The 20,282-nt window shown below is 43.5% G+C and overlaps 1 protein-coding gene across 1 annotated transcript in view; it reads right to left on the bottom strand.

Annotated features, from left to right (window-relative positions):
* Nucleotides 1–20,282, bottom strand: part of LOC112107619 (glutamate-rich protein 3) — a 73,090-nt gene that overhangs the window by 30,521 nt on the left and 22,287 nt on the right. Inside the window, exons 3-10 of the mRNA XM_026655644.1 lie at nt 17,164–17,257; nt 15,259–15,384; nt 11,793–11,882; nt 9,626–9,754; nt 7,003–7,164; nt 4,403–4,618; nt 2,113–2,293; nt 475–661 (exon numbers count right to left, since the gene is read on the bottom strand). Of these exons, the coding sequence (XP_026511429.1) occupies nt 475–661; nt 2,113–2,293; nt 4,403–4,618; nt 7,003–7,164; nt 9,626–9,754; nt 11,793–11,882; nt 15,259–15,384; nt 17,164–17,257 (1,185 nt within the window). The remainder of the gene's footprint in view (nt 1–474; nt 662–2,112; nt 2,294–4,402; nt 4,619–7,002; nt 7,165–9,625; nt 9,755–11,792; nt 11,883–15,258; nt 15,385–17,163; nt 17,258–20,282) is intronic.

Below are 20,282 nucleotides of genomic sequence, written 5' to 3'. Positions count from 1 at the left end.
GGCATGGGAGGTAACATGGTGACTCAGTCCTGGGTACCCTGAGAACTGTCACAATGGGGACAATGTAAAAATCAACTGACTTCAATAGGAGATTGCCTATGGGAAGATTGCAAAAGTAGATCCAATATTCAGATGATATTACACCTCTACCCCGATATAACGCGACCCGATATAACACGAATTTGGATATAATGCGGTAAAGCAGTGCTCTGGGGGGCAGGGCTGCGCACTCTGGTGAATCAAAGCAAGTTCGATATAACGCGGTTTCACCTATAACGTGGTAAGATTTTTTGGCTCCCGAGGACAGCGTTATATCGAGGTAGAGGTGTAACTGGTTTCAAGACAAGGGAGGCAATAGATCCCCATTCATCTGAGATGTGGCCTGGGCTCTAGAGAGAGCAATGGGTGAAATGTTTGATAGATGCTTTAAAAAAAGTGGGGAAAGTTTTGTGGTCTAAACATTTGTGAGCATACCTATAGCAAGGAGACGCTCTGTCCACATTCACAAAGCCAAAGTATCCATGCTTGCCTCCCAATCTCGCACCCTTCCGATGCTTGTATTCGCAGCAGGAGCTCAGCCTGTCCATCTGTATCCCATTGAGGAAAAAGGTGAGACTGAAGGGGAAACCATGGTGCCGCTTTGAGGTAAAGTGAAAGGTTTCTGTAATTGGTGAGAGAACGGGATTAATGCTTTATTGACAGCCTGTGTCCAGTGACCTCCATTTTGTCTGCATATGTGCCAAAACTATGGATCCTGTGAGATCAGGCGCTGTGCCTCTCATCTGCATTAAAGAGTATTATGTTGTGAAATTCCACCTGCTGATATCCACAAATATCATGCTTGTCCCCACCCCCACAGCAGCAGTCTGCAGGTCCTGTAACATATCCGTGGCCAGCTAGGACATTGTCGCTGCAGCTATTCAAAACTTCACAGCTGTAGGGAGGATAGAACCCTGAGCCTCCCATCTCAAAAACACAGGCCCCTACCACTTGATTTGCAGAAAGGTATCCATTAGCTGTTAGCTAGCAGTATAGGGCTTATGACACACAGCTGAGCAGTGCTAATTCTCTCCAGCAAATGGCAGTAGGACACCATACATAGCTCTTTATCATATTCAATGAAAAATCAGAAGCAAAACACAGTTACATACAACTCATTGAGTGAAACAGAACTGCTGGTTCAAATGCTTCTCTCAACTGGAAAACTAAAATCACCCCTTCAGCAATAGTAGTCATCACTTCAGGTTACAGAGACTCATTAGCATGGCACCATGGGGGGGGGGGGGGGGTTGTGCTGCTCCTGGGTATAGGCTTTATGCAGAGGAGCTCCATAACATTGGCAGTGATGGGAAGAAGTCTTCCTCCAATCCCCAGGCTGGAATAAGGATTGTGATCTGTAGTAACCCTCCCCTCCTTAATTGTAGATGCCCCTCCTTCCTCCTCAGTCAGCTAGGCAGAGCCAAAACCGTGCACAATTGTGTGATGTATAGTGATTGTGGAGAACTCCCTTGTGCCTGCACCACAACCACCCATGCCGGAGAACAACTGTGATTTCATTGCATCTGAGGACTTCTGATCTTAACCTAGAGGTGATTTTTAGCTATCAGGAATAGTAGATTCCCAGGCCTGATTCTCCTCTAATTCTTGATATACACCACAGTAACTCTAGTGAAGTCTATGGAGTCACACTAGTGTAAGATGGATCAGAATCAGGCCCCCAGAATATAATTTTCCTTCTGGAACAATAAAAAGCATACACTGATGTATTACTGCTACTCAGAAACAGATAATTTAGTATTCAGGGACAGTTTACTCCTGCAAATATTTTATTAACCATACATCTCTATCCACAAATTAATCTAACCCACAGTATTTTGTTAAATCACTCCTCTAAATTCCTTCTTCCATAATTTGCAAAAGTAATTGCAGCCTCATTTTCAATCATGGAACAGTAAATCTCGATTTAGGTTGGAGGCAGCTGGTTTATAAGTCCCTGGATGCGCATATCTTGAGTGAGCTCAGCTGAAATCATTTTGATATCACATCAACAGTTTATCCAGAAAATAAGATGTTGCCAGAATTAAAATGAACGCCTCAACTTTTAATCCTTACCTCCTTCCAGTAGCTTGCCTTTGTAGACACAAAGGTTTTCTCCTCCACAATGTTGCTGATAGACTTTGATTTCATCTCTGTAATCAGTGTCATCATGAGACAAGTGCACACTTTTTCCTAAGTAGATCATTGTAACAGATGCATTGCTGTGTAATGAGGGCTTATGGAATTTTCCTGAGTCCTACAACAGGAGCACAAAAAATGCATTCAATAAGCAGACTCCTAACTAGAGGTGAACAAAGGGGCAGCACTGGTGAGACATTTTTAAAGTATTCATTCGCCTCTTTTTCTCTCACTGAATTTAACCTTCCTGAACTGCAAATCGTGTCAAATCGGTGGCCTCGATTCAGACTCTATGTAACACTCCGGGGCCTTACAGCTGCCTACTGAGTCAGCTGAGGATTCCCTGGCATGGGGACATTGGGCATATCAGGAATGTACATGGGAGAAGGGGGCATGGCCAGAGCACTGCTGGACTACAGCAGTCCCCAGATGGCGTAATAGACCCTCAGGTTAATCTAGCTGGAATTCGTTAAAAAAAAAAGTACTGTGGCTGTTCTTACACACACTTGGGCAACCCTGCAGATCAGGGACGTGCAAAGGTAGCATACAGCTAGGTTTGCCCATCACCTAGGGTCCTGCATTGAGCACAGCTCCACCAGATCCAAGGATCAGGTCCTGTGTGTCTTTACCAGACATAGGAGGTCCAGATAGATGAATTATATTTTCTTCTTTGATCTGGCAAATGCTTATCCAAATCTGAAATTACCAAACCTGTATTTGGTGTCCAAAACCCAAATCAGCTGTCCTCCCTGCTATAGATCTGGCATCTAAATAATTCCTGTATGTCAGTTTACTTTTCAAATAGAATCCATTTAGAATTCCTCCATTCTGTCTGCAAAGCCATTCTAGTTAGAGCAGCGTGAACTTTACATAGCGAATCATGTATTTAATTTCATGTTTCCATTTGTGAATGCTCTGCAAGCAGCCTTTGATTGTTATTAATTTGTACACTATTAAAAATTCTTTGATTAGGGTTTTATGTGGGGAAAAAAGTTCAGCCTCCGAGTTCGTCATGATTCACTATGGTCTTGATTCAGCAAGACACACAAGTATGTGGCTAACTTTAAGACGTAAGTAGTCTGGAAATTTAATCTGTTTCTGCTCTCTCTTATGACATCATAGAAAGGGATGGAGCATTTTCCAGCACAGCTGCTGACTAAGGGCTTTTAAGAACAATCTTGCCCTGGCAGGGAGATGGACCAGATGATCCAATTAGTCTTTTCCACATCTGCCTTGTATGATTCTGACTATAATGTGGGCTTAAGCATGCAGCCCCCATACTGGCAAGCTCTTATGGAAGTTAATGGTAGTTCTGCCTGAGAAAGGACTGAATCCTTTATGCCGGGGGCCTGCACCATAAAAGCCAATTTTTCAGTTCTTCTGTGGCACGGAAACCAAATACATTGTTTAGTTGAATGGGGCTATCAATGGGTGCGGTGGGATACAAGGACAAATCATGAGTAGATTAGTCTCCCAACATTCTGATCTTGATTCTGTGAACACACCTGCTTGTTGAATGGTTTGATACACTTGATTCTCTTTAACAAATGATTTTAGATTCAGGTTTGTGAACACATGTGTAAAACCACTTTCTTCATTGGAAATGCTTTATAGATGGATCCTTGGAAAGAGCTCACAAAACAACCAAAAGTTGGGTTTTCAGGAGTACACAAAGCTTTAACTGAGGGAGGGGAGGAGGACAAAAACAGGTAGGGTCTAGCTGCTTCTTCTAGTTTTTGAGTTGGTTCACTTCCAAGTGATGATTTCAGTCCTGCTCAGTTGAATTAGTGTCTGTCCGGTTATTAATATATTCGATTAAATTAATTTGGCTGTGGAAAACAATTCCAGGCTGCTGCATTGAATAGAAGACAATACAATATCTCAGCACAGCATTAAAGCAAACATGTAGGACCAGATTGTGCCATCAAAGCACTCTCCAAACTAGAGATCCAACTCAGACTCTCACTGTAACTCTGGCACTGACAAAACGCTGAGGGTGCACAGCCTTGGGTGTGTGCCCCCAGCACTGGCCCTGGTCTGCTGATCTTGCTCCTCTCTGGCCCCTTGAGGAGGCTGGCACTACTTCCACTGCTAGCCAGATTCAGCATCTCTTGAACCACTTCACTGCCTCTTCATGCTCTCAAGACAGCATATCTGGTAAAAGCATCTCTGGAGCAAGAAATATAGATATCGGGGCAGGGGGTGGAAAAGAGATCACATACTGTACCTTTGTTAACAGCTGCTCTAAGCCATTTGGTGCGGTGGTTGGGCGAAAGCGTCTGCCCCTGGAAGTCCCATGCCTAACTCCCTTTATGTTCTTATCTCCTTTTTGGGGTGGAGGTGGCACCGGTATCACGTAATTGTTAATGATGGGAAGTTGATATGGGGATAATCCAGCTGAATAATCCACTGAATTCATAAGCTTCATCATGTTTTTCTCTCCCTGCAATCACATTTAACCACGTCAAACCCAAGTTCATGCAAACACTGAGCCTGCTCAGCACAACTCGAGACCATACTGGATGGACATGATCTGACTGTTCCTTCCATTTTACATTCACATTTTCAAACAGGGGCCTCTAAATTGGTGCCCACAACTTCGCTTGCAAAATGATTTGTGCGAGCAAAATCCTGAATCTGAAAGCACAGCTAAAGGACCTGGGACCAGGTCTCTTGAAAATTTAACTGATTCTAATTTTTTTTAAATTGAGTATTACTTATGATCCTGGCAGACTCTTGACCACAGCCAGCCAGAATAGTGTACGAATTAACAGTGCTTTTGCAGTACTAATTTCCTTTCATTTGTGGGGCAGAAACCAAGGAGTTTCATGAAATTATTGGGCACAAAATTACCTCAGTGCCTTTCAAATGACTTTATTCCCATTGGTAGTGGAGCTTTACTCCTCCTCCAGGATGAAATCCATCCAAGGGCCCAGGAGCCAAACACCCTGAAGCAGGAGGCAGGTGTACAGAAGAAACTCAGACCCTTGCAGGTGTTGGAAGTGGGCTCTGCAGCAGGTCCACATAAGAGAGCTGGCAGTCATGGGAGCCGGCTGGGAGAAGGGCTGATGGTCCATGGTAACTTACTGCAGTACCTTGCAGTGGCTGCACAAGGGTCACAGCCCCCGAACCACTCATACCTTTACCGACATAAACCCTATTCACGTCACTTTCTTCAAAGCTATGGGAGAAGGGGCTGAATTTCCCCTTTAGGTAATTACATACCCACGTGAGCAGGTTCCACTAACCTGAGCAGCTCCCCTTCCCTATTCCTACTTCTTTGGCTTAGGAGGAGGAGTTGTGGTGAGGAAAGGAGAGGGGGTTGCTGCTCCTTTACAGCTGTGGATGGTGAAGGGGAGGCTTTGCTGGGATCATACAATTGTAGGACTGGAAGGGACCTTGAGAGGTCATCTAGTCCAGTCCCCTGCACTCATGGCAGGACTAAGTATTATCTAGACCATCCCTGACAGGTGTTTGTCCAACCTGCTCTTTAAAATCTCCAATGATGGAGATTCCACAACCTCCCTAAGCAATTTATCCCAGTGGTTAACTACCCTGACAGTTAGGAAGTTTTTCCTAATGTCCAACCTAAACCACCCTTGCTGTAATTTAAGCCCATTGCGTCTTGTCCTATACTCAGAGGTTAATTTCTCTCCTTCCTCCTTGTAACATCCTTTTATGTGCTTGAAAAGTGTTATCATGTCCGTCCGTCCCCCTTTTTCCCCCAGTCTTCTCTTCTCCAGACTAAACAAACCCATTTTTTTCAATCTTCCCTCATAGGTCATGTTTTCTAGATTATTAATCATTTTTGTTGCTCTTCTCTGGACTTTCTCCAGTTTGACCACATCTTTCCTGAAATGTGGCACCCAGAACTGGACACAATACTCCAGCTGAGGCCTAATCAGCACTGAGTAGAGCGGAAGAATTACTTCTTGCATCTTTCTTACAACACTCCTGTTAATACATCCTAGAATGTTGTTTGGGGTTTTTTTGCAACAGTGTTACACTGTTGATTCATATTTAGCTTGTTATCCACTAGGACCCCCAGATCCCTTTCCACAGTCTAGGCAGTCTTCTAGGCAGTCAGTTCCTATTTTGTATGTGTGCAACTGATTGTTCCATCCTAAGTGGAGTACTTTGCATTTGTCCTTATTGAATTTCATCTTATTTTCTTCAGACCATTTCTCCAGTTTGTCCAGATTATTTTGAATTTTAATCCTATCCTCCAAAGCACTTGCAAGCCCTTCCAGTAGGGCATCATCTGCAAACTTTATAAGTGTACTCTCTCTACCATTATCTAAATCATTGATGAAGATATTGAACAGAACCGGACCCAGACCTGAACCCTGCGGGACCCCACTTGATATGCGCCTTCCAGCTTGACTATGAATGACTGATAACTACTCTCTGGGAATGGTTTTCCAACCAATTATGCACCCACCTTATAGTAGCTCCATCTAGATCCTCTACAAATACCCTCAGCTGTCCCTGTTAAGAGGTAGGCACTCCCCCTATAGAGAATCTCCACAGAGAGTGAACATTTTATATCCAAAGAAAGACTACTCTATAAAAAAAGCATCCACTGTGTTTTTCAGTGCTGTGATCCAGGTCTGAATATGAAGTCAGTAGGACAATGTCTTTTGCAAAACAAAAGGAAGGGAAAGAAGGAAAGTCTGAACAAAAAGCTGATGATAAATAATTGTGCATTAAACACAGTCTGTGGTTCACAATTCTGAGATGTACAGTATTAGTCTACTTTTAAGTCATTCTTTCTGATGGGTTCCTGAAACTATGTAATTCTCATAAAAAAAAAAAACAAGGGCTAACCCCATTGGGAAACTGATGATCATGTTCAAGTTCCAAGAGCTTTTGTTTGGATCTTGAAGAAGTCTTGGGTGTGGATCCTGCTGTAGGATATCCAGGAAGTGGCTGTAGTCGGACTGGGCGTTGCATATTTCCTGGTGCAGTGTTTGGCCGAGGAGAGGAAGACTGGACAATTGAAATAAGAGAAGAGCTGTTTAAAATGAGCATTCATGCACATTCCAGAACCTAGGAGTAATCCAATAAGGCAGTGGTTCTCAACCTTTCCAGACTACTGTACCCCTTTCAGGAGTCTGATTTCAGCCCCAGGCTGTGGGGCTTTGGCTTCAGCATGTATCTTAGCTTTGTGGGGCCCCTGCTTGCCACCCCGTAATGCCAGCCCTGCACTTGTGGCCCCACCTAAACCCATCCTGTGACCCCCGGGGGTCACCTCTCCCAGGTTGAGAAACAATGATATAGTATATAGAGCAGTATAAACAAGTCATTGTCTGTATTAAATTTTAGCTTGCCCTGACTTTGCTGGTGCTTTTTACAGAGCCTGCTGTAAAACTAGGCAAATATCTAGATGAGTTGATGTACCCCCAGAAGACCTCTGTGTACCCCTGGTGAAGAACCACTGCAGTAAGGGACTCAATACAATTATAGATGAACCTTTAACCTGTTATTTAATCAAGCCCTTGCAATTTGACATGTAGATTTCTTGTAAAATAAAGGTGAGTAGAAAAGTGTATTTACGAAAACAGGGCTTACAACAGGGTAGAAAGTGCGTAATCCCAAAACACAAATCTCTTGAGGACACAAAAAAGTTATTGATCAAGATTTTCAAAACTGACACGAGAATATGGGTGCCTAAATTGAGAGACATTAAGAAAGCATGATTTTCAGAAAGAGCTGAAAACCTTCCCTCTGAAGATCATGTCCCCTTAAGGTGTCTCAAATTGGGCACCCAAAACGTGGAGCACCCAAAATCACTATTCACTTCTGTATGCAGTGTATTTGTAGCTGTGTCTGTCCCAGGGTATTAGAGAGGCAAGGTGGGTGAGGTAATATCTTCTAATGGACCAACCTCTGTTGGTCTAATGGAACAGAGGTGCCCAACTTATGAACAGCGGCCTGCTTCAACACAATATACTAGTGGCTGGTTCAGTCGCGTTTGGTCGTCTTGTTTACACCATTTTAGTTTACACAAGTGTGTAAACAGACAATGCTGTACATAGAAACAACCTAACTAAACAAGCTGAACTTAAAATATAAATCAGTACAGGTGACTTTAAATCTTAGGGCTAGTATACACTAGAAGTGTGGATGCCGCTGTAACGCATCTGGTGCAGACGCTCTATGCCGACGGGAGAGAGCTTTCCCATCAGTATAATAAAACCACCTCCACGAGAGGTAGTAGCTATGTGGGCAGGAGAAGCTCTCCCACCGACATAGCGCTGTCCACACTGGCTCTTAGGTCAGTGTAACTTACATCATTCAGGGGAATGGTTTATTCACACCCCTCAGTGACATAACTTATGCCAACATAACAAGCCCTTATTAAAATATGTAGAATCTGTTTGGCCCACACAAGACTGTGCTTAGGTTTATGTGGCCCTCCTGTGTAATAAGGTTGGGCACCACTGCAATAGGAGATATTACCTCACCAACCTTGTCTCTCTATTCACTTCTGAAAAGTCTTGGCTATAATCTAGTTTTTTCTATTGTCAGCTAACAATGCAGCCCACTTGTGATTATAATGAGCTTATCGCCACTCTCCCAGCTTTGGCATTGATGGATAAAGATGTCCATAATTTAGACCACTTAGGCTATGTACACACTACAGCTTAAGTTGGTACAAGTTATGTTGCTCAGGGGTGTGAATAAATCACCCCCCGTGAGCGTCATAAGTTACACCGACCTAAGAGCCGGTGTGGACAGTGCTCTGTCGGCGGAAGAGCTTCTCCCACCGACATAGCTACCGCTCATGGAGATGGTTTTATTTGGCTGACGGGAGAGCCCTCTGCCATCGGCATGAAGCATCTTCAGAAGATGTGCAGCGGTGGCACAGCTGCGGCAGTGCCGTACGAGTAGACATGCCCACTGTTTCTCTAATACAGGGTTCAGCAACCTTTCAGAAGTGGTGTGCCGAGTCTTCATTTATTCACTGTAATTTAAGGTTTCGCGTGCCAGTAATACATTTTAACGTTTTTAGAAGGTCTCTTTCTATAAGTCTATAATATATAACTAAACTATTGTTGTATGTAAAGTAAATAAGGTTTTTAAAATGTTTAAGAAGCTTCATTTAAAATTAAATTAAAATGCAGAGCCCCCCGGACCGGTGGCCCGGACCCGGGCAGTGTGAGTGCTACTGAAAATCAGCTCGTGTGCCATAGGTTGCCTATCCCTGCTCTAATACTTAGTGTAGTGATCTTGGAGGGTGGTGCAAATAAAAAGAGAGAATTAAGGTATTAAAACAGGTTTATCATGAAACAAAGCCACCGGTCTCTAAGAATTGACATGCCACGCTCCTCAATAAGGGCCTGATCCTACTCCCTTTGGAGCAATCAGGACAGACAGTGCTACAAAGTAGAGATGTAATAGGTGTCTGTAGAATGATATAGGATTAGGGGTATTTGATAAGACTCACTGATTGCGAAGGACCAGATTGCTCTCCCTCAACTAAAGCATGGCGCCCATAGTGATTTCTTGGACCAGCAGGTGGGTGTGGAGAGAGTAGAGGATTAATATCTTCCACTGATCTTCTTGATCGTTCCACCTAGAGGAAGAGAAAGTTATACATCTGAGCTCTTGGTGGGAGAGGAGGCTATAGATCCTGTCATGGAACACTGACCCAGCCTTCTGCGTCTGCGAATAACTATCAGCTTTGGCAGGTGCTTAGGTCATTAAATGGAAGAAGAGATCCAGGTCTGACACCAGAGCAGGAGGAAGGGGCAGATAGATAGAATGGGAGAGAAGCAAGGAGAAAAGAGAGAATGAGAATCGCCCCTTCCTTTTGATTCCTGGGTCTGTTGCTTCTCTCCCATCTTTCTGTCCCTTTCCCTTCTCCCTCCCCTTCTAGTCTTGTCCAAACACCTGATGAATCCTATCAGTTCCACTCCTCCTCCCCTTGTTTCCATGTATGTTTTGAATCTCTGCCCTCTCCCTCAGTATTTCGGTCTCTTACACTTTGTTTTGTTTGAAGCCCCGTTTCTTTTCTGAAGTTAGAGGATCCTCTGCAATCCCCTACTTCCTTCCTTTGACATCTGTTCCCTCTCAAAGTCTCCATATTGTGGTGATTCTCCCTCTGGCAGTGAAGGGTTAGATGTGCCTTTACCCCCTATCCCTTTTACTGTGTAATCTCAGATCAGTTGCTGGCCAGATTAGCAGAAGATGGTGGAGAAAGATGTAAATTACACCTCCCTGCATCAGCCTGTCTCTTGAATCTCAAAGGGAATTAACCCCAACGGATAGAAGACAACCAGCACCAACTGTAGGGTTCCCACTGAGGGGAGCAGTTTTAGTTTCTGGTCAGGAGTCCAAAATTACCCAGCACTGCAGCAGGCATTGTGCCATAAAGGGTCCTGAATATAAACTTGGGCAGACTCTAAACCACAGCTTCTCTCCAGTACTTCCTGGACTGGAACGGAGGCTGTAAATATCACAGGATTGGTATTTTCATTTATTTTTCCTTCTCCCTGTCGCAGCTGGAATGCAGAGAAAAGTGAAATTCAAACCCCTGAGAGGTTTGCATTCTTTCTGCACGTCATCAAAGGACCAGACAGCTTCTTAACATACCCAGTGTTGCCAACTCTCATGATTTTGTCATGAGTCTCACAATAATTATTGTTTTCCTTAAAGCCCCAGCTCCTGGAGTCAAGAGGATATGTGATGATTTCAACTTTCATTCTTAAAGAAAAAGTCAGTTTCTAGCCCTCGTGGCTGTGGAGAAAGCTTCAAAATGTGACCCCAGTGCACCCTAAGGGTATGTCTACACTACGGGATTAATCCGAATTTAGATAATTCGAATTTGGGAAACAGGTTGTATAAATTCGATTGTGCGCGGCCACACTAAGCACATTAATTCGGTTTTTAACCACATTAATTCGGTGGTGTGCGGCCACACTACCCCATTAATTTAACCACATTAATTCAGTGGTGTGCGGCCACACTAACCCTAATTCGAATTAACAAAATCGATTTTGGCGCTACTCCGCTCGTCGAGGTGGAGTACAGAAATCGATTTTAAGTGCCCTTTAATTCGAATTAACTGGCTCTGTAGTGTGGACGGGTGAAGGGTTAATTCGGATTAACGCTGCTAAATCCGAATTAAAGTCGTAGTGTAGACCAGGCCTAAGGGACCAAAAGCAGAAGGCAAATAAAAAGAACACCAAATCTATTATCTTTACATACTCTCGTGATTTTAAAGCCAATCTCCTGATTTTTGAACATGTGGGACTCGCAATACAGCATGCCCTCTGCCGTGTGTGCATTCTTACTGATAAAGAATAAGAGACTGATTGAGAAGATGGGATCCCCAGTATGGTTTTTTAAGTGCTCCAGCCAGGAGTTGAAGAAATTCAGCTGGAGAGATATTCATGCCATGTGAGGTCTATGGCTTCCTGGCTAGAACAGCCACTGACTTCCACATGTCCAGTGGCTGCACCATCGAGCACAAATACAGCGGTTCCAGAATAAAGACTCCTGAAAGAACTCTACCCTATCGTGGGGCTGGTTCTGATAAAAATCACGCAGGGGCAAGTAACACAGAGCAAGTTTGCCCAGTGGCTCAGTACACTCACGCGTCACCTCCTTACCTTGATTCTCTGAACCCGCTCCTTCCTCACAACATTTTCCAGTTTTCTTTTTATTTCTAGCTGATGATGACGCTGCCAGTGCAAGAAAACCTATTAATTACCATAATGAGGTGTCAGTGAACACAATAAGGCTGGGTATTTCTCATCTGCCCGCCTGGTTATTACACCCATTGATCACTGCTCGGTAACTATCATTGACTTGCCTTACACTTCAGCATGTGAAATCGTTCCCTTCCCAACATTAACGTTTTTAAAGCTACAGTGGCCCAGTCAGCTTTTACTTCTGCAGAGGCTATTCCCCCAGCCAGGGCAGAATTGTACGGCCAGAGGGAACGTTGGTAGGGTCCAAGAGCTAGGCAGATCAAAGCATGCATATCTATCACACTGAGGAGATTTAAACTTCAAGACTTCTTATAAGAAATGGAAAGGGAGGCGGATATTTTTTGCTGTTTTTAAAATGAAATAGGCAGCTAATATTGTTTTAAAAATTATTATGAAGAACAAGTTTAAGCTTTGTTGTAACGTGCGTTTTTTGCCTGGACTGCTCAAGACCTGAATGCTTGTGTAGGAGGAATTCTTTGAGTTGGCTTCTTAAATACCTTCATGCTGTTTCATCTGATACTTCTTGATGAAACATAGGAGCCTTGTCTTATAACAGGCTTATTCAAAGTGATACAAGCTACGAAAGTGAGATCTGGAAGAGTGTTGCCGTTTTCCTAATGTAATAAAAATACTGTAATTATAAATAATAATAAATAGTGTGTAATAAGCATGTCATAAAAACAAATTTTATATTTCCAAGTCACTGCTTTTATAATTTATACTCAGGTAAAGGAGAAAATCCCTGGAAATATTCATTTTTAGGAGGGGGTCCGCGAGACTTGACATTTTAGTGAAAGGGGTTCACAGGTTGTTAAAGTTTGGGAACCACTGGTTTAGTGAATACCACAGCCATAAACAACGTGTTTAATTATTTATATTAACCTGATCTGCTCTCCTATAGGAGACGGTAGGTGCCTGCGGAATCGACCCTGCAATCTGCCTTGACGAGGGTGGGGGGAGGGGCAGGTAGCACATAGCTGCACTGCCTCAGGAACAGACGAGGGCTCCCTCTTACTCCAGTGGGAAGTAATTGCTACTGGACTGTAATTGTAACAGATTCCTTCCTCCTCCACTAGGATGGGGGGTGGGAGGGAGATCGGGAGCAAAGCCTTCGCTGTGCCCATTCTTCTCCTGTTGCATAGTGCCATCACGTAGAGCCTGCACTTACCTAGCGGGAAGCAGGCTGGAGAGAGAGAGGCCAGGAGACAGAGATTTAGGGGGCTGCTGAGTAAGATACTGGGTCTGGTTTCATCCATCACGTCACTTAGGTACCAGTTGAACAGATGCTTTGCAAGGAAAACTGAGAGTCTCAGCTTCTTGGAGAATGCTGCATGGACTGCACTCCACGGGGGCGGAAGGGGGACCAGTCTGATTCCTCTGTGTGGAAGCAGAGGGCAAGAGAGAATCTTGCCCCTAATTGATGTTTATTAGGAAGCAAGCACCTGTGTGCTACTAGGTGAGAGTGCCTGTAAACGTGCTGAGCCCCCTCACTTCAAGGCCGAGGGAGCGTGGAGTCCCTCAGGAAGCACTCCACAGCTTACAGGGGCAGGCTATCAGATCTAGGCAATCACTCAATGAGCAGCCAGGGCCTGATTCCCCGCTGCCCTGCACTTTGTGCAGACATTTACACCTGAAAGTGCGCTGCCAAATCAGAATTCCACACACACTTACACCAGCAGCAGCTTTTTACCCCACTGTGCACTGGTGGAAACATCTACACCAGGTGTAAGGCAATGAGGTAGCAGTAATTCCCCAACTGCAGCATCCTCCCTTCTATGTAAAAGTGACAATGGGCAGCTGCACCGAGCACTCCAGTAGCAACATGGCAAGGACACAGAGACCTAGGGCATGCGGATGGCCTGCTCTGCAGATCTGTTGGGGATCTATGAGGCTGCACATTTGCCAGCTGATCTCTGACCTACAAAGCCATGGCCATGCTCCCTTCCACCTGTGTGAGTGAGGGGATCATGCAGTGGAGAAAATGTGACTGGATACTCACAGCCATGCCCCCATTAGGATTGGGCCTTCTATCTAGAATGTATTTTATAAAATGAAGTGGATCCATGTGTGTAATCTGTTGTGGGAGCATCTATGAGCCCTCGCCATGGACCAGGACCCCATTTTGCTTGGCGCCGTGCAAACAGAACATGACGACAGTCCCTGCCCCAAAAACTGTGTGGGGCAGTGTTACTGACAGGTTTTAGAGTCTGTTGATTCCATCTAGTTATGAATTTCACAAGACAAATTTTCTACTCCAATGTTGTGTTGTTTGGTGGAGACAATAAGATTTGTGGTCTCAAAAACAGGACTGAAGCAGATGCTTTAACGCTTGAAACTACAAACTGCATGGTGCAGGCTTGAACAATGAATCGGATTATTTGAATATTCAGATTTAAGAATGGTGTTAATCAGAAAACCATTAATTGAATATTTGTTAAGAAGCCAAGCTGGGCAACACAAACAAGAGTGACAAGGGCAGCTATTTAAATGCCAGGCTCTGCAACCCGCTGGAATTTGCAGCTGAAGCTTGGGATCAGTTTAAGCTCAGAATCGTTAAGGGGATAGTGAGCTTGAGCTAAATGCAACATGATTATGGAGATAATTGTGTTTAAACAGATGTTAGTCATCTTTTTTTCATTTTTGGGAATGGAAACTGAGCTACAGATGGTGAGGGCTGGAGAGTTTCAAAGGGCTGTGCTGTACCCAGACCCACAGTTCAGAAAAACACAGAAGAGTTTATAACGATATTCAAATTCTCAGTTCTAACAAAAGCTGATAAGTAACAATACACTGAGGTGACTAGATCCTTTTGCACACATGAGGGGTTGTGATTTATCTGACCCTTGTGACCTTGGGACTCTGTCTGAGTGCTGAGGTGGCTTCCTCTCCTCTTCACATGGCTGGCGGCAGCATGCTTTGGCAGATGCTAGGCACATCTTCCACCACCACATGCAGAGTCTTGTGGATGGAGGGATGAGTGTTGAGTTTGGGAGTGTTCCAGAAACATTCTCCTGGTTGGAGTCATCAAGAGTGGAGACTACATGCCCTCCTCTCCACCAAATACCCCTCTTCTCGGGGGCAGCCCCATGACACACCAGCACTAGTAAACAGCCCTTAGACAGGACTAGGGAACTATTCTAAAAGGAACAGAGGGTCCTGTGGCACCTTTAAGACTAACAGAAGTATTGGAGCATAAGCTTTCGTGGGTGAATGCCCACTTCATTAATGAAAGCTTATGCTCCAATACTTCTGTCAGTCTTAAAGGTGCCACAGGACCCTCTGTTGCTTTTTACAGATTCAGACTAACACGGCTACCCCTCTGATACTATTCTAAAAGGCTTATACGTGGATAATGTGTTCATACCTCCATGTCAAGGACCTTGTGAAATATGGCCTGAGCTAGGCATTCCCGTACGTATCTTTGGTGATCCTTCCTCATAGCATTTAGCCGATACTCCTTCTCAGATATTATTCTTCCACTTCTTGAGATCTGCCATAAGCAAATAAAATATAAATATAGAGAAAAAGAGAAGAGAGAACAAGGTGTATTCTAAACAAAGCCACGTACAAAAGGAGAGCAAAACTACTTGAACACATACACCATTTCTGCACCTTTACTATGTCCCCCACTTCCATTAGAGACCATAGAGAGACAAGGTGGGTGAGATAGTATCTTCTACTGGACCAACTTCTGTTGGTGAGAGAGACAAGCTGTCAAGCTTACACAGAGTTCTTCTTCAGGTCTGAAGGCAGCACAGAGAGGCATGGAGGTCTGAAGAAGAGCTTGTTGTACGCTCGAAAGCTTGTCTTTCTCACCAACAGAAGTTGGTCCAATAAAAGATATTACCTCACTCACCTTGTCTCTCAATATCCTGGGACTAACCCAGCTACAACAACACTGCATGAAACAATTAGAGACAATAGAGATTGCTGAAAAATAAAATTAAAGGTATTAACTCAATTCTGAATTGGAATTTTGTAAATTTGCTAATCGACTTTATAGGCAATAGGTTAACTTTGACACTGTTTTTTAAAAACAAGTCAATCATCTAATAGCATTTAAATTATGACTTAGAGATTCTGAGAAGAACAACCAGAAATATGCAACAAAGACATACTGGATCTATTGTAATCATTCAAAGAAAAGTTCTCCTCACAATAGATTTGAAATACAAGTACAGTGACACGTCTTAATAGCAGCCTTACTGTGTGGTAATGCACTGCCATTCATGTGTGGTAATGACTTACTGCAACTCTGCCACAAGCTCAGGGCTATGCTAAGATTACCCAGTGTTTATGTACAGAATTGATCCATGCCAATAATGGTCTCCAACACCATGGAGACAGATGACTGATAGGCAATCATGTTTATTATTAAGGGACAATGCCTCAGTTTCAATTAATAGCTCATCACGAGCCAATCAATCAAAGTTCAGGATCCTCAGCATTCAGAAGCAGTTTTATTCTGCTGCTAATGTCACTTGGGGAATTTTCATAATACTAGAAAATCCGAACTGGGTCATTAGGAGGTATGTTTTTTTTATTGCTGTTGGAATTTTTCCTGCTGGAATTCCACCACAGTGTCCTCTCCTCCAGTCTCCACAAATTATTAATTTAATCCAATAATATTAAATTGGGAGAAAATGAATGATTTGTATTAAGTTAATACCTATCTTAGGTGTGAGAATTGTCTCATCCATGGCACGAACAGAATCAGTTAACGTTGCCTTGTCATGCACACACCCTCTACCAATAATGAGTTAACACATTTACAGCCCAATCACATATGGTGGTGCTGTGCATCTTAAATAAGATGAGCATCCCTCAGCCTCCAATGCTGCAATGTGCTAAGTACCTCCAGCAGTGTACTAACTGCAACTTCCTCAACTCCCAACGAAGTCTTTGATGCTACTTAGCACATTGCAGTATCAGGCCCAGAATTAGCACCTGTCCTTGATTCTCTACGACTGTCCAGATTTTAGCAGCACAGCCCTGTGTCCCACAACCATGCTATATTTACAGGACCCCAAATCCCATAGGGTCCTGCCATATGTGATCACAGTGTGATGTTGGGTGGTAATGCAGTGGATGACCTTCTGATGCAATGAAAAGATCACATTACATCATGCTGGCATGGGATGACACCATGAGATGTGTTTGTCTAGATGGGCAAATTTTTAAAAAGTGGCAACCCTACCTCTGTACTGAAAAGCAAAAATACCCGGCACCGTGAGGTAAAAGTAACAAAAAGGGAGCCTTTAAAGCCTACCAGCCCTGATCGCTGAAGATGCCGTCTTATCCTTGTATTGCTGAAGTATCCAGCCAAGTGTCTGTCTGTTAGGCTGTTGTAGGTTGCGAGTGACCTGAAACCAATAAATGAGGTCACTATGGAGACATTATGTAAGCCCAGAGTTTAGTGTTGAAGTTATAAATAATCTATCGGAAATTTAGATGCACAAAGTGTTGTCTTGAAAAATCAATTCAGGCATTTTGTCAGATAAATAACCTTCAAATGTCCCATAGAGGTAACATCCCCCTGTTCCATGAGAGATTTAGATCTTCTCCAGAAATCACTCATCCTGGGATACACAGGCCCTTTGTTTGCTCAACATTAGATAAAATATCAACCAGTAAAGACTGTTTTCACTGTGGACCCCAAGCCACAGTTCTTGCTCAGACAAAATTCCCATGAGATGTCTGCCAGAGTAAGAAATGGCTGGATTTATAGTAGCTTAATATCGTACCCATAGCACCAATGAACATTCGGACATAAGTCATTTGGGGCCAGATTTGGCTGCTTGGAGTTTGAGTACAGTGAGATCGGGCGGGAAGGTATCAATGAGCCAGTTGCAGCTCTCTAATCCCAACATGTCTGGCCCTGGGGCAAGCTAGAGTTACAGAGGAACAGTTCTAATTTGCATCAGTGGAAGATCAAGCATACTAGAAATCTGCTTCCTTACACCCCTCTCCTTGTCTCCAGCACACCTCCAACATGCACCCTCCATCCTTTTACACTGGCGCTGGAAGGGGATGGTGCATAAGGCAGCTATGCTGTCTCTGCCCAATTTATGCAGCCAGAGTTCACCTACACAGGGGGAAAACTCCACTGGCCTTCTCCAGCTGATGTAAGTCTTCTTTGTGCTACTTACCTAGCCCAAAATGGAGCTAGCAGACCAGAGAATCTGCCTCTTTCAATATATACAATTGAAGCAGCAACTTCTAGCCCCACTAAATATAAAGAACATGAGTCTTTCTTTCTTTTTCCTCCCGCACCATCAGGTACATAGGGCATCCGCCAGTTTCCACCATTTATTTCAGTTTTGTGCTGATATGTTCAGGCTTCTGAGTATCTTGTTAAGGGATTTGCCTTCTTTCTCTATTGCTCTGCATAACGTTTCTCTAGGTCACGCTCTTTTTCCTCTTTCCAGGTAGTGTCCATATAATCACTACCCATGAGAGTCATGTCGTTGGCATCCTTAAATACTGTTTCTATAATAAACCCTGGACCCTTTTTATTTGTGCTGGTTTGAAAATTAACATAGAAGTTGTCGGTCCAGGATGCAAATTTATTTTCTAAAAATGGTTGATTAGCTTATGTCTCTACCTTAGCATTCTTCTTGAGTGTTTCTTCTGGAGTTATGAATCCATCTGTCTTTCTAGAGTATCTCTAGTTCTAATTCTTCCACTACTGCAATGCCTATAGATATTATTTGGGACATTTAGTTTAGAAAACTAAAGGTCACAGTTGTGTGTGTCCAAAAGAAGAGCCCAGTTTTTCTCTTTATTTTAAACCACTCTCTCCACAAGGATTCAGCTAAGTGGTTGTTTCCCAGGAGGAAATGTTGCCAGGCCAGCAGGCTACTTCGCTAATGAGGAAAGGCCCGTTTAAAGAAATAAGTCCTGCACTGGTCCTTAAAAGTGGCAGAACTCAAGCTCTGTATGGGATGAGATGACTAACTCATGGCAATAGGATTAGTATCTGTCCCACCTATTTGAGGAGCTGTTTAAAAAAATTCAAAGGTACATCAATGCATCTAGAATATATGATTTAAACAAGACACACAAGCCTACATGTCCCATATAAATATGCCTGAATTCATCTGCACAGAATTTGCACTGCATCATATTCACACATTTCATGACATTACAAGATCATGATGCTATGGTACCATGCTTTAGTCTGCACTCACCATATGGCAGCTGTTTGTACTGTTAAAAGTGCAGCTGGTAATGGTGAGATTGCTCCTTCTGTCTTCCCCCACTGTAGCTACAGCCCATTACAGAAAATCATTAGATCCACTCTGCAAGGTTGAGACTCTCAAGCTAAATAAGGAAGTCAATTTACTCCACAAAACACTGAAGAGCTGGTACAAAAGGCCAACGTGCACACTCATCTCTTATGAGTGTTCTGTCTGCATGAATCAGAATCTGGACCTGACGCTGTACGGACATCCTGAGAACTGTAGACACACATTTTAAACCAGAAGTAGATAATATGAAAGGGAATACTAGGCCTTCCCACTGTCCCCTCCAAAAACTGATATCAAATTTTATTATCATATTTGGAAGATCAGCTTTGTACTCTCCTTGGTCTAGGAACATCCTGCGTGCCCAAGAGGTTGGGCAAGGACCTCATCTAAGGCCAACATTAATACAGAAGAAGACATGGTGAAAGATTGTCACTAGCCTTTCAAGAATGTAAGTGCTACTAGCCTGGAAAGCTCAAGATACAGAACAACCCACCCTGATGTACAATGTGGACCTTGCAAGGAAAAAAGTTAGATATCCCATCCTGTGCTGCACTCTGGCCTTGAGATTTTAAGGAGACCAGCTACCTAAATTGTAAGCTCTTCAGGGCAGAGACTGTCTTTTTGTTCTGTGTTTGTACAGCACCTAGCACAATGGGGCCCTGGTCCATGACTGGAGCTCCTAAATGCTGCTGCAATATAAGTAATAATTACATAAGAACATGAGAGCAGCCATATTGGGTCAGACAAATGGTCCAAGCCCAGTATCTTGTCTTCAGACAATGACCAATGCCAAGTGCTTCAGAGGGAATGAACAGAACAGGAAATTACTGAGTGATCCATCCCCTGTCGTCCACTCCCAGTTTCTGGCAATCAGAGACTAGGGACACCCAGAGTATGGCGTTGCATCCCTGACCATCTTGACTAATAGCCATTGATGGACCTATCCTCCATAAACGTACCTAATTATTTATTGAACACTGCTATAATTTTGGCCTTCACAACATCCCCTGGCAATGAGTTCCACAGGTTGACTGTGTTCTGTGAAGAAGTACTTCCTTTTGTTTGTTTTAACTTGTAATAACTACAATAGATGATTACAGAAGCTAACACTGGGATATTTAAAGGACCCAAGGAAGCT

This window comes from Terrapene carolina, unplaced genomic scaffold (assembly GCF_002925995.2).
Source record: "Terrapene carolina triunguis isolate 2854851 unplaced genomic scaffold, T_m_triunguis-2.0 Scaffold210, whole genome shotgun sequence".
In the NCBI taxonomy this organism is placed as follows: domain Eukaryota; kingdom Metazoa; phylum Chordata; order Testudines; family Emydidae; genus Terrapene; species Terrapene triunguis.
The sequence above is the reverse complement of the archived record's forward strand: the minus strand, read 5'-3'. Positions and strand labels throughout refer to the sequence as shown.